Source organism: Lynx canadensis, chromosome D3, assembly GCF_007474595.2.
Source record: "Lynx canadensis isolate LIC74 chromosome D3, mLynCan4.pri.v2, whole genome shotgun sequence".
NCBI classification, from domain to species: domain Eukaryota; kingdom Metazoa; phylum Chordata; class Mammalia; order Carnivora; family Felidae; genus Lynx; species Lynx canadensis.
In genome coordinates this window covers 85,391,805-85,405,949 of record NC_044314.2, presented here as the reverse complement: position 1 = coordinate 85,405,949, position 14,145 = coordinate 85,391,805, and the positions used below count along the sequence as shown (strand labels likewise).

Genomic DNA, 14,145 nt, shown 5'->3' with positions numbered 1-14,145 from the left:
GTAAGATCTCGAAGCTTCGGAGGGTGCGGCCGACATCCGGGCACCTGGGGCCGTCGAGCTGAGGCGCGCCTCGGGGCCCTGCTTGTTAGGGCTGAGGCCATGCTGAAGTGCGGGATGAGCGGCAGTCAGGTGAAAGGTGGAGCGACCTTTTTTGCCTACCTTTGTAGAAAAAGGAAAACCAAAAAAAAAAAAAAAAAAAAAAAAAAAAAGTAAAAGAATAAGAAAAGAGAAAGCCTCAGGTTCAGCCTCAGGGTCTTCTCCTTTGCTCTTATGCTCAATGACTGGCGACACAAGGCCTGGCCACAAACAGCCGCCGCCCACCCAAGCTTCTGGTAGCTTCTGAGGGAAGAAAGAGAGCCCATCTGCTTTTATTTATGCGTAGTATTTATTTTCTTGGGTGTCCATGAAATGAAGTTGCACATTGGAACAGAGATTGGGAACGCTGATAAGGACAGTGTTGGGTGGAGTTGGGAGAAAAAATAATGTTTAGACCCTTGAAGTGTTTTAGTGCCACGAGAAAAGCATCAACCTGTTTTTTATTCCAAATGCTATTTTTTGACGTGTGACCTGGAACAAGCCACTGAATCACTTGGCGCGGGGGGGGGGGGGCGGTGCTCAGTTTCTTCATCTGTAAAATGAGAATAGTAACGTTTTCGTTATAGGCCTTGTAGGAATGAAATGGAGATGCATGTAAAGAGCTCAATAATAGATGGGAATGTATAGGAACTATTACATGTTACAAATAGTACTTAAACAAGGTTTTTCAGAAACTTCCTAAAGTTTCTATTTAGGAAAACAGTGGTTTCCTACATTTTGTAAGGTGTGAAGTGATCCTAGAAAGGCATCTTGTGTTGTGGCTGGCTTGCTCTGTGTTGAGGACAAATATGGAATAGTAGTAATGAACAGGAAAAGGGAAGCACAGGCCCTCAGCTGTTCCATGTTCTCAGAGTTCTAGGAAGTTCTCTTGCAGTATACAGCTCAGTTCTCGATAAGCAATTTGTATGATTGTTTTTGCTTTTTCTCCTGGACTGTATGTATGGTGAGGGCAGAACCGTTCCTGTCCTGTTCACTGCTCTACTCCCATTGCCTTGGGTTGTACCCCAAACATAGTGGGTGCTCAAAACCTAGTCATTGGAGGAATGAAGGGTCTGCAACAGGCAGCTCTAGGAAAAAGTGTTGAATGTGAAGTGGTAAAAGGGAGAAATGCCTCTTTCCCCTCCCTCCCCACCATTGGTCGTCCCATCTCAGTTTGACACTGGCACACCCAATTCACACACCCTTGATTCTTAATATTGTAACCTGATTTTATGTTCTGGAATTAATTTTTCTTTTTTCTACTGTTCCATGGATTGCTGTGGCCATCCATTTTTATTGCAGCATAGTATTCCATATCCATTTGTCACATTTTGTACTTATTCATAATTCATAAGAATATGAACTGTGTCATACCAGATTAGACCAATATGTCATTCATCCTAGCCTCTGTTACAGGGCATCTGAGTGTGTTTGGTGAGATCTGAGATCTGGCATTTTGCGTGCTACCTTCAAATTTCAGAGATGCATCTTAAATGCCTCTAATTTCTTTCATGTGACTTGTTTTGACCTTGCCACCTGTGAAGTTATTGAATCCCTTCAACCTCTCCATGCTCTATTTTCACAGTTCTTTTTTTGGGCAGGGGTGGGGGGTGGTAAACCAAGTCTAAAAATACATTAGTATGGAAATTGGCTTGCTACAGTACAGAAAGGAAGAATGTTACTGCATTTTATCATTTTGCACACTCATTCTGTAAATTTATTGATCTCTTACTATGTGTCTAGCATTTTGTCAAGAGTATTATTCTGTATTTAAAGCAATTTGTAGCATTAGCCTATAAAAGACTGTTCTTTATGAATTTATCTTGAGTCCTGTGAATGCTGAAGTAGTCTTACAATTTGCTGTTATTGTTTGAGAGAAAAAATGTAAACCATACCTTTCTTTTGCTCCGTAGTATTTGGGAAAGCAATCCAAGCTCTATCACGAGTCAGTGACGAGCTGTGGTTAGACCCATCTGAAAAAGGTGTAAGTAAGAAAAGTGACCAATAGACCATCTATTAAGGCAAAAGAAGTTATTTATAGATCCCAGTCCAGATTGAATGTTTACTATGAAATCCAGAAATTGTAATTATCCCTTACATTGTTCATCTTTATTTTCCATATCTGAATACATTTAGAGCATATTAAACTTAAAAAGCATGCAGAGAACCACAAGAGATTTAAGCCAGAAATTGCAAACTGGTGGTTGAGAAGCTAGATATTGCTTGCAGAAGTGTTTTGTGGGACTGCACTGTGTTTAAAAAAAAAAAAAAGAAATAATTTTCTAAACTTAAAAAATTGGGAGTCCACATAAAGATCGGAGTTTTCTGCTTCTCTTGAAAACTTAATATCTGACAGTTTGGGGCCAGCATTCCCAAGCGGAAATAGTTGGCTGGTGCTGATGGATGGTTTCTCCCTTTAGACAGGACAAGAGATTGCCGTTTTGCTGCAATCTTTTTACCCCCTTTAACGTTGCTTTCTGCCACTTTGAGCATTAGAGTTAAAAGGTGTTTACAACTTTACAGTTTCAACATGCAAGATATTAGAGTTAATACCTATACGTGTTCAATATAGATGTGTACCTGTGTGTGTAGGTATGCAAATTCAATGCATAGTGGATAATGCAACCTATTTAATATCTATAATAATTCATATGTAAAATGTAGTCCATAGAATGCAGTTAACATCCTATATTTAATTGCAGTGTTACACATAATAGAATTTTTTGAATGAATCCTTTAAAGAACGTTGATTTTTTTCCTTAATAACTATTATTTTTCCAGCTTGCTTTAAGATCTGTGAATTCTTGTCGGTCAGCATACGGATGTGTTCTCTTCTCTCCTGTGTTTTTTCAACATTATCAATGGTCAACCTCAGTGAAAATGAATGATAATGATTCGACTTCATCAAACTTAAATTGCAAATTGGGAATGAAGGTAAATATAAGTGGCCCTGTTTTTCTCTTGTATTGCAGGAATATTTATTATATATGATATAACATCTACCTTGCATTTAATATATGGCTTAAAGGGCGTGGGGAACAAATCTATTCATTTATAAATATACATACTCTTGTTAGTTCTTTTAAACTAATCAAACAACCAAACACCAAACCATGTTCTATAACGTATTTGTGTTACAGTCAATTCTGCCCATCTTTAGATGCCTGAATTCCCTCGAAAGAAATGTAGAGAAGTGCAAAATATTCACCAGATCTGATAAATGTAAAGTGGTTATTGAATTCTTCTGCAGACATGGTAGGTATAATTAAAGCTAAAGTATCATATGTTTTTTGTTAATATTTTTCATGTTTAGAATATTGAAAGTGCATGTCAAAACTTCTCATTGCATTACTGCTTAGAATTTATGTGGTTTTGTTGTAGGGCCATTGTAAATACTTGGAAAGTATTATCTTTTCTCTGTAGAAGTATTATGAAATGATTTGCATTCAGTTTTTCCTCTTTTGACTTATCAGTGGCACAAGCTTGGCCTGTATACAAACCAAAAATTTTTTTAAATGTCTTTTTGAATTCAAACAACTGGTGATTCTAAAATTAACTGGCTGCTTGATGATATTCTGTAAGAGTGCCTTGGTAACAGTGTTCTTTGGTAAGAACAGAAAAGAATAATGCCTACCTGTATTGAAAGTCCTCCAAGAGGCACATAGTATTATATCTGGGGCTGAAGGAAGCATGGTAACTGGCCCACAGTCACAAAATTAGTAAGTCACAGTAATAGGAGCCAAAACTTTTATACGTTCTCTCTGTTACACAAAGCTGTAAAACAGATTTCCTGCCTCCCAGCCTTGCGTGGTAGATATTCAAACGTACCCATGGGACATTTACATGCTTAAGTATGTATAGCACGGTGGTTAAGAGCATGGACTCTGGAGGCCATAAGGTCTAGGGTGGAATCCTGCTCTGCCCTTTCTTTGCTGATACTTTGAGCAAATTATTTTCCATCTGTTTGCCTCATTTCCCCCCCAGTGTAAAATAGGGTCGTGTTAGTACCAGCTTCCTTGGGTTTTAGGGAAGGATTTGATGAGTTAGAGGAAGTTATAGTTCTAAAGTGTTTAAAAGAACATTGGCACATTCTCTGTTAGCTTGTTGTATGTATTATGATTGCTGCTATTTTATTTGACATTAGCATGTAGAATTGTATGCTTTAAAAAAGCTCATGCTGGGCGCTTGGGTGGCTCAGTTGGTTAAGCGTTCGACTTTGGCTCAGGTCATGATTTCACAGTTCATGGGTTTGAGCCCCACATCAGGCTCCGTGTGGACAGCTCAGAGCCTGAAGCCTGTTTCAGATTCTGTGTCTCCCTCTCTCTCTGCCCCTACCCCACTCACACTCTGTCTCTATCAAAATAAATAAACATCAGAAAAAAAAAAAAAAGCTCATGCTTGTGATATTAGTCCACATCTTTTTTTGTAACGGAATGGTCTTCTGGAAGGTTATTGTAGTGTTACAATTATCTTATATGTCTTACTTAAATTTCACCTCATATTTGTATTATAATCTTTAATTTTTCCCCTGCAAAATATCAATGATTTAACATGATTTCCCCCTTCTTTGAACTTTAGTTCATGTAATAGCAGAATCACGTAAAGAGCATGATTAAAAGCACAGCAGGCCTTGACATCACAGACTTGTGTATGGATTCTTCTGTGCTGCTGCTTCTTCTTCTTTTTTGTTTTTAATTTTTTTTAACGTTTATTTATTTTTGAGACAGAGAGACAGAGCATGAACAGGGGAGGGTCAGAGAGAGAGAGGGAGACACAGAATCCAAAACAGGCTCCAGGCTCTGAGCCGTCAGCACAGAGCCCGACGCATGGGTCAAACTCACGGACCGTGAGATCATGACCTGAGCCGAAGTCGGACGCTTAACCGACTGAGCCACCCAGGCACCCCATCTTCTTTTTTTTAATGTTTATTTACTTTCGAGAGAGAGAGAGAAAGAGAGAGAGAGAGAGAGAGAGAGAGAGAGAGACAGAGCACATGTGGGGGAGGGGCAGAGAGAGAGGGAGACACAGAATCTGTGCTGTTAGCACAGAGCCTGACGCGGGGCTCGAACCCAGGAACCATGAGATCATGACTTGAGTCAATGTCAGACACTTAATCGACAGAACCACCCAGGCGCCCCTTCTATGCTTCCTATTAGCTTTGTGAAAGTGCATAAGCTTTGTCAACACAAATTGAACAAAGCTTTTAGAATCTCTGAAAGTAAGAAAGAGTTTATTCGAGCCCAAGTTAGGACAGCTGCCTGGGAAACACACTCTTCGCGGGGGAGAAAGTGCTCTAGAGAATGAGCAGTTCTTACAGGGTTATATACGTTTCTACATTTTGTAAAAGCTCGAAAGATGTTAGGTTAGCATATAGGCAGGAATCACGAGGAATGCAGGAGCATTGACAATGTGATTTTCATTAGGCTACTCATTCTCAAAGCAGATGTACAACGTGTGCCTGGCAGGCCATTAATCAGCCTTTTGGTTTGAACAAAATTTATGAACAGTCATGCTAACTTAGAAATCTAACAGGGCTTCCTTTGTATATCTGGCCTTTGGAGAGTGTTTCTCTTATCAGCTCTCTGAACTTTCATTTTCTTTTCTGTAAAATGGGGATACTCTTACCCTCGCGTTTGGAGGTTGTTGTGAATGTAAAGCGAGATCACTTGTGTGAAGCACATAGTGTGGTGTCTGACATGGAGGAAGTACTAGAGAGTCAATGACTGTTGTCATTACAATTACCCTCAACCCTTATTTCCAGCTAGATTTTATTTTATTTTTATTTTTTTCAACGTTTATTTATTTTTGGGACAGAGAGAGACAGAGCATGAACGGGGGAGGGGCAGAGAGAGAGGGAGACACAGAATCGGAAACAGGCTCCAGGCTCCGAGCCATCAGCCCAGAGCCTGATGCGGGGCTCGAACTCACGGACCGCGAGATCGTGACCTGGCTGAAGTCGGACGCTTAACCGACTGCGCCACCCAGGCGCCCTCCAGCTAGATTTTAAACAACCAACTTTTCAGTTTCTTAAGAATCTCTCAAGCAGATTGATTAGATTACTGTCTAATACATACTTGTGATTGGTTGTTTTTTTTAAAGTTTATTCATTTATTTTGAGAGAGAGAAAGCACGAGCAAGGGAGGGGCAGAGAGAGAGAATCCCAAGCAGGCTCTGCACTAATAGCATGGATTCCAACGTAGGGCTCAAACTCACGAACCGTGAGATCATGACCTGGGCTGAAATCAAGGGTTGACACTTAACTGACTGAGCCACCCAGGCACTCCAGTTGGTTGATTTTCAGTAGCTTTTGTAGGAAAGCTGTATGAGTTGGGATGCTTTAAGTTGCAAGTAACAGGAAAAAAAAAAACACAGAAAATCTAACTCAAACTAACTTTAACAATAAGGAGAAATATTGGCTCATGGAAATGAAAAGTTCAAAATTGGGTAACAGGTGTGGGTTTGGTTCAGGCTGCAGCAGCTGCTGCTTCTTTTCCTTCTCCTTTTTATTTTATTTTTTGAGAGACAGAGCATGAGTGGGGGTGGTCAGAGAGAGAGGGAGACAGAGGATCCGAAGCAGGCTCTCCGCTGACAGCGGCAAGCCCTATGTGGGGTTTGAACTCACGACCCACGAGATTATGGCCTGAGCTGAAGTCAGACACTCAACTGACTGAGCCACCTAGGTGCCCCTCTCCTTTTTCTTTTTTTTTTTTTAATTTTTAAAAATGTTTTTATTTATTTTTGAGACAGAGGGAGACAGAGCATGAGTAGGGGAGGGGCAGAGAGAGGGGGAGACACAGAATCCGAAGCAGGTTCCAGGCTCTGAGCTGTCAGCACAGAGCCCGACACAAGGCTCGAACTCATGGAGTGTGAGATCACAACCTGAGCTGAAGTCAGACGCTCAACTGACTGAGCCACCCAGGTGCCCCTCCCTCTCCTTTTTCTTTTTAAAATTCACTCAGCTCTCCTTTCCTCCACGTGACTTATCCTAAGGCTAGTTTCTCTGATAAACTTTCAATAATAAGGTGGCTTGCAGCAGCAGCTGAGGCTAGATGCTTCCTCTTTCACATCCAGTGGGAGTGAGAGCCTTACCTCATGTATCCATTAAACAAAAGTTCTTGCCTTTGCTCTGATTGGACCAACCTAAACTAATCTTCGTGGCCAGGAAATTCACTCTTTAAGCATCACACCTGGTCCAAATTTAATTGTAGGGGGGATAAAATTATACCAATTAATTTCTACCAATGAGGGCCCATCAGTGATGCTGGAAGTAGAGTCAATCCCACCCAAACCTCATGGCAGCTGCAAAATGGGGAAGGGACAGCTCAGGAAAGAAGGGGAACATAGGAGATAGATGCTGCTACTTAATTAGGTAAGTAGTTATACTTCCCCAAACTGTGTGTACCCAGAAAATAAAGCTTGCAACTTTATATTTATAATCTGGTGGAGAAACGTTCAAATTTAGTTGAGAAAAATCACCTGGGCAGGGATAGCCAATAAGCTGCTAGAAATACATATTTGGGATTTGGTAAGAAATTAAGGATAGTGATGTAAATCTGGCTCTCTTCACTGATAGAAAACACTTGAAAAAAACCGAGCTACTAAAAAGGACTGACTTCTCTAAATCTAACCATGAAAAGTTTCTGTAACAGTGATTTCTTGAATTATTTAGCATCTGCAAATAGATAAAAAAGGATTTATACCACTGAGAAGCAAGATTTAGCTGAAATATTTATGTCATTAATAATTCTACCAATTCTCCATACTTTTCTTTTGCACTGGCCCTAGAGTTTCTAAAAATGAGTCCATGAGTTCCTGAAGAACACACTCATATATGAACCACCTGCTAATATGTTCTGTCCTGGCTCAAGGGGACAGGACTCCAACAGAGGGGAGCTTCCATAAGAGGAGTGCACTGGGATACTGAATGAAAATGAGACTTTGAATCATACGCATATATTAATGAAGTGATGTCAAGAAGGTTGGACTCCTTCAAGTTTTCAAGTTTTGGGCATTCTACAGATGTGCTAATGATTTTAAACTCAATGGTGAACTTACAGGGATTGAGGAATATTTGAATAACTTACAAGATTTTTGAAGTATCACTAGCCCCTAAAATTCTAAACTCTACAAATGTAACATCTCCAAACTAATGGTTCGTCCTTAGCTGTACCCCTTCAGGTTTGAAAGAGTTCTCTGGACCCATTGAGGGAAGTTTGAAATAGAGCTTATGAAGTGGCAGGTAGAATTCTTTCATAGCGCCAGGAATCCCATGGCAGGAGCAGATGGTATGAGACACCCACTACTCACTGGTCACCCACTGGTCCATCGACTGGCTCCTGGGCCCTAAATTGTTGTTACTGTTCTGTGAGAAGATAGCGAGCTTATGCCAGAATTTAGGCCAAATACATTACTAAGCATTTGGGTTAATTCAGCTGTTGTTGTTGTTGTTAATAGTACTATTTTATCAAAGAATGCAGTCAGTTCCTCTTTTTTTTTTTTTTAAGGTTTACTTATAGTGAGAGAGAGCACAAGTCGGGGAGGGGCAGAGAGAGGGAGAGAGAGAGAATCCCAAGCAGGCTTTGCACCGTCAGCCCAATGCAGGGCTCAAATTCACGAACCGTGTGGTCATGACCTGAACCGAAATCCAGAGTCTGACGCTTAACCCACGGAGCCACCCAGGTGGCCCAGAAGTCAATTCTGATGAAAAATCCCTTGTCTCATTACAGTCCAGTGCTTTGTGCAGCATAAGATAAAGCCTATAAATGACCCAGGGGGGAAACAGGACTTCTAAATGTTTATGCCATTTGCATGCTACCAAGGGAGATTGTTATTGTTATTAAACTAGAAACTAGAAAAACCACAGCGAAGAGGTACATCAAGCCAAATTACTCGAACAAGGGACAGTGGATGTTCTTTGAGCCAGAGACTCGAAGGAGAGAAAGCTGAAGAGGAAAGGCTTTCTGGTTAGTGGCATCACATCTGGGTAAGTTTCCAGCAGGCAGAAATGGGAAGGCATTCTGTGATGAGGGAGCAGTGTGATCAAAGGCACAGGTTGAAAGTGTTTAGCACCTGTTCATAAGGTAAAAGGTGAAGGAAGCCTATGGCAAGAAAAGGAGCATCAGGAATGACAGATTAGACATTTCTCAGCCTGGACATCTTTGGCAATGCCAGTATTCGCTTGAGGGAAATATTTAGAGGTATGCTTGTGCTGTGTGTGCCGGGGCTGTTTGTGAACAGTACCTGCGAAACCGGTAACGGTAGTTGCCTCTGTGGAGGATACAGGGCTGGCAGGAGTCAGGAGTGGAGGTTGACTTACTTTTCACTGTCTCTCTGGTATCTTTTGAACTTTCTACCATCAGCATCTATCTATTACATGTCCCTCCAAAAGTAACTTGAAAATATTTTTTAAAATAGGTAAGCTATGCCAACTTTTTAGATTTGTGTCTTCCCCAAATAGAAATCACAGTGATCCTTCACAATGCCATGCTCTTTGTAGTACATCTAAAATTTATGGACGAAAGCAAAGATGAAATAGGTCAGCTTATGTTACTCTAGCGCTCAAAACTCTCTCTCAAAAAAACAAACAAACAAAAAAAACAACCCAAAACCACCTTCCCCATTTTACACAGGGTATTAGCCAATGATCTTTCAATGGCCAGTGAGGTCCTACATGGGTTGGAAGCCCTCTGCCCAGTAAGCTCCTTCTCCCAGGTAGCATGTAACTTGCCGTTTCACTTCCTCCAAGTCTTCACTCAGATGGTGTCATTTCCATGAGGTCTTTCATGACCTCTCTATTTGCAATTGCTACCTACCACCACTGGCACTCCCTAGTGTCTTTCCTGCTTTGCTTTTCTGTGGTCTTTATCACCCTGTGACATATTAATTATTTACTTATTTATTTTCTTATTGTCTGTCTCCTCTCCCTAGCATGTAAACACTATGAGGATAGAGATTTTTGTCTGATTTGTTCTTTGCTAATCCCCAGCTCCTAAAATTGTTCTTGTGTAGTAGATTACCAAAAAAAAAAGATCTCACAAATTATTTGCAACACCCCCCTCTTCAAAAGCTGGAGTCTGATTCCCCAGCTGGAATCATGGCTTGCCTTGGGCTTTATCAATTAGATGCAATAGAAGTGATATTCTGTGAGTTCCAAGCCTAGGCCTTAAGAGGCCTGGCAGTTTCCCCTGTTAAAGTAGGAACTTTTCCTCAGCATGAGAATAAATGCAGCACAGTATAGACTTATGGAGGATGAGGGACCATGTGGTGAGAGGCCTCCGCTGGCCCCGCAGGCCCCCGCCATGCCTGTTGTCTACTGAGGCCCTAGACCTGAAAGTGAAGCCATCCAAAATGTCCAGCCACAGCGAAGCCAGCCTAAACCAGAAGGACTCAGTCGAATTGTGAGAAACAACAAATGTTTGTTATTTTGGTTTGTTATCCATAAAAAAGTAACTAATGCAGCTTTGTACATAGTAGGTGGTCAGTAAATACTTAAGAAATTAATAAATGTTGCTGTTATTAATTTGGTACCAAAAAATCCCAGTTAGTTGAGAAACATTGTTTCTAGTGAGCCCTTTTGATTCTCATTGCAACATTATTATGCTGTAGAAAGTTACAGCCCACTTGGATTTTATTACATTGGCTCTGTATTCAAACTTAGATTCAAATTTTGACTATACATGTTAAAATAGCATAGCCTTGAAAAGTCAGTCTCTCTCAGCTACAGTTTCCTCTTCTGAGTGTAAGTGCTTACACCATAGGAATATTGTGAAGATCAGAGGTCATGTATGTAAAATGTGTACTACAGTTCCTGGCACCTGGGGTCATAGTCGTTACAGCTATACACTCTTCCTCTCTTCTTCCTCTCGGAAGAAAAGAATTCACAGACCAGATGTTCATGTCTGACTTCCGAGAGTCCCAGAAATCTGGAAATAATAGACGTGGATAAAAGGTAGTGAAAGGGAATTGTAAGTACGTGAACTGTAATGGGCAATCACTATCTTACACACAATTTAAGAATTAACCTGTATTTCAAAAGAACTTGGGAGCTCTACTGATACTGTCCAAGGACCCGGCATGTTGCATAATGTCCACTAGGGGGCGATAAACACATTTATGGAGGAACAGTGTTCCTTCAAGCTATGTATGCACCTGCCTGATAGTAAATGTTACTTTAATTTTGTTTGGCTGCGACACTTAGACTTTTTAAATAGTTTGTTTTGCACTTAAAATTATTAAAAGGTTTATTTATTCTTTTTAAGGTATTAGAAGAACTCATAATGTATGTTTTCAAGAAAGTCAGCCCTTGCAAGTTATTTTTGAAAAGAATATGTGTTCTAATACACTAGTGATTCAACCGAGGTAATGAATTCTCTGGTATTTATTTTTCTTTTTCTGAATATGGGCACATAGTAAGGAATTAAGCTTTGTAATCAGTTATGTTTTTTAAAAAAGCTAATATTTAACTTGTAGAAATCACCTTACAAAGTGAAGAGGAAACCATGAAAAAGATAATAGTAGATGATATAACTGCTTAATGGTAGCAATGATGATTTAGTGGCAAGAAAGTTCTAAAAATATCCTATTACTGGATTTTTATATTAAGTGATACCAAGATAGAAATATATTACCTAATAATACTTTGCATTTATATATTGCCTTCTGAGTCTTTAAAAATTTTTTTTAATGTTTATTTACTTTTGAAGGGGGGGAGGGGCAGAGAGAGACAGAGACACAGAATCTGAAGCAGGCTCCAGGCTCTGAGCTGTCAGCACAGCTCAACCCACGAACCATGACATCATGACCTGAGCCAAAGATGGACGCAACCGGCTGAGCCATCCAGGCACCCCTGTTGTCATTTTTTAACGTCAGGTTATTTGGTATCTTATAAAACACCTCCCCCCAACACTGGAAAAGTTGCTAGATGAATTTGGCAGGTGTTCCTGACATTTTGGCATCAAGAAACACTGCTGAGCTAATGTCTAGCATCAGGTTAACATCAACATCACATAAATTCTAAGAATCTCATTTTTTATCTAACAACACCTCAATTTAAAAAGTATCCCAGAAGTTGTAATGCAATAATAAAAAGATAACATAATTAAGAGCTGGCAAAGGATTTGAATAGATATTTTGCCAAAGAAGATATACAAATGACTGAAAAGCACATGAAAAGGTGCTCACCATCATTAGTAGTTAGGGAAATACAAATTAAAACTTTAAATCTGTGAATTGTACAGTATGTGAATTCTGTATCAATAAAGCTGTTTTTAAAAAGGGAGCCCCAGGATAAAAGGGCATTTGGGATGTCAAGACAACCTTGAAAGTATAGGTATAATGTAGGACAAATAACAACAGGAAAGAGAATATAGGCAGCAGGCTGTTTGTAAACCTCTACCCTCACCTGGGTCTCCAGCAGGTTCTATTTGAACAGCTCTGTTTTCTTATATCTCCCTTAGGCGTATGATTGCAGGCCATTAAAAATATATATTGATCATATAAAAACATAGAATTAAAAACATTTTCTTCCAGTGTCTGGTTTATCTTGCAGCTTTCACATGTCTTACTAAGAATATATTTTACTATTTTCTTGGCCTGTCAAATGAAGTTGCCATTTAAAATTTTTTTTCAACGTTTATTTATTTATTTTGGGACAGAGAGAGACAGAGCAAGAACGGGGGAGGGGCAGAGAGAGAGGGAGACACAGAATCGGAAACAGGCTCCAGGCTCTGAGCCATCAGCCCAGAGCCATCAGGCTCAGAGCCTGACTCGGGGCTCGAACTCACGGACCGCGAGATCGTGACCTGGCTGAAGTCGGACGCTTAACCAACTGCGCCACCCAGGCGCCCCTGAAGTTGCCATTTTAAAATACACTAAAAATATTGCAGCTCACATAGAAAAAAGAAAATACGTTTTTTTTTTTTTTTGGTAAGTTTTTAAAAATCTATCCTGACTAACCTGTTTATTTCCAGATTAAAGATTTGAGTCTTATTTAATAAGACTTTTTTTTCTGCTTGTTTTTCAAATAACGCAGTACTTTTCTTTACATTTTGTAGAGTTCTTGCTGAGGCAATTGTTCTTTTCACATCAAGTCAAGAAGAAGTTACTCTTGCTGTTACCCCACTCAGTGTTTGCCTTAAGAGTTCCAGTGACGAACCAGTGGGTAAGGACTACATCTGTCACGGCACTTGGATGGAATGTCACTTCCTGACTTTCTTGATTACTGACCACAGTAAACATTAGTGGCATGACATTTATTCTTGTCTAAAAAGCAGTAAGATGTAGAAAGATCATTAAAATTTTTGAGAGATCCAGGAAATGGAACATAACCAATAATTAAAATATTTGGCTTTGAAATTCAGGTTGTTTTATTTTTTATATTAATTAATTGATTGATTTTTTAATTTATATCCAAGCTAGCATATAGTGCAACCATGATTTCAGGAGTAGATTCCTTAATGCCTCTTAATCCATTTAGCTTATCCCCCCTCTCACACCCCCTCTGGCAACTCTCTGTTTGTTTTCTATATTTAAGAGTCTTTTATGTTTTGTTCCCCTCCTTGTTTTTATGTTATTTTTGCTTCCCTTCCCTTATGTTCATCTGTTTTGTATCTTAAATTCTTCATGTGAGTGAAATAATATGATATTTGTCTTTCTCTAATTTCGCTTAGCATAGTACCTTCTAGTTCCATCCACACAGTTTCAAATGACAAGATTCTTTTTGATTGCCGAGTAATACCCCATTGTATATATATACCACATCTTCTTTATACATTCATCCATAGATGGACATTTGGGCTCTTTCCATACTTTGGCTATTGTTGATAGCGCTACTGTAAACATCGGGGTGCATGTGCCCCTTCGAAACAGCACAACTGTATCCCTTGGATAAATACCTAGTAGTGCAATTGCTGGGTCGTAGGGTAGTTCTATTTTTAATTTTTTGAGGAACCTCCATATTGTTTTCCAGAGTGGCTGCACCAGTTTGCATTCCCACCAGCAGTGCAAAAGAGATCCTTTTTCTCCGCATCCTCGCCAACATCTGTCGTTGCCTGAGTTGTTAATGTTAGCCAT

The 14,145-nt window shown here is 39.8% G+C and overlaps 1 protein-coding gene across 1 annotated transcript in view; it reads left to right on the top strand.

Annotated features, from left to right (window-relative positions):
- The first annotated feature begins 33 nt into the window (after positions 1–33).
- The window catches only part of RAD9B (RAD9 checkpoint clamp component B), a 29,432-nt gene continuing 15,320 nt past the window's right edge, over positions 34–14,145 (top strand). The window contains exons 1-6 of the mRNA XM_030336135.1: positions 34–136; positions 1,989–2,059; positions 2,857–3,009; positions 3,216–3,330; positions 11,334–11,433; positions 13,128–13,234. Coding sequence (XP_030191995.1) covers positions 100–136; positions 1,989–2,059; positions 2,857–3,009; positions 3,216–3,330; positions 11,334–11,433; positions 13,128–13,234 — 583 coding nt within the window. The 5' untranslated portion in view covers positions 34–99. The remainder of the gene's footprint in view (positions 137–1,988; positions 2,060–2,856; positions 3,010–3,215; positions 3,331–11,333; positions 11,434–13,127; positions 13,235–14,145) is intronic.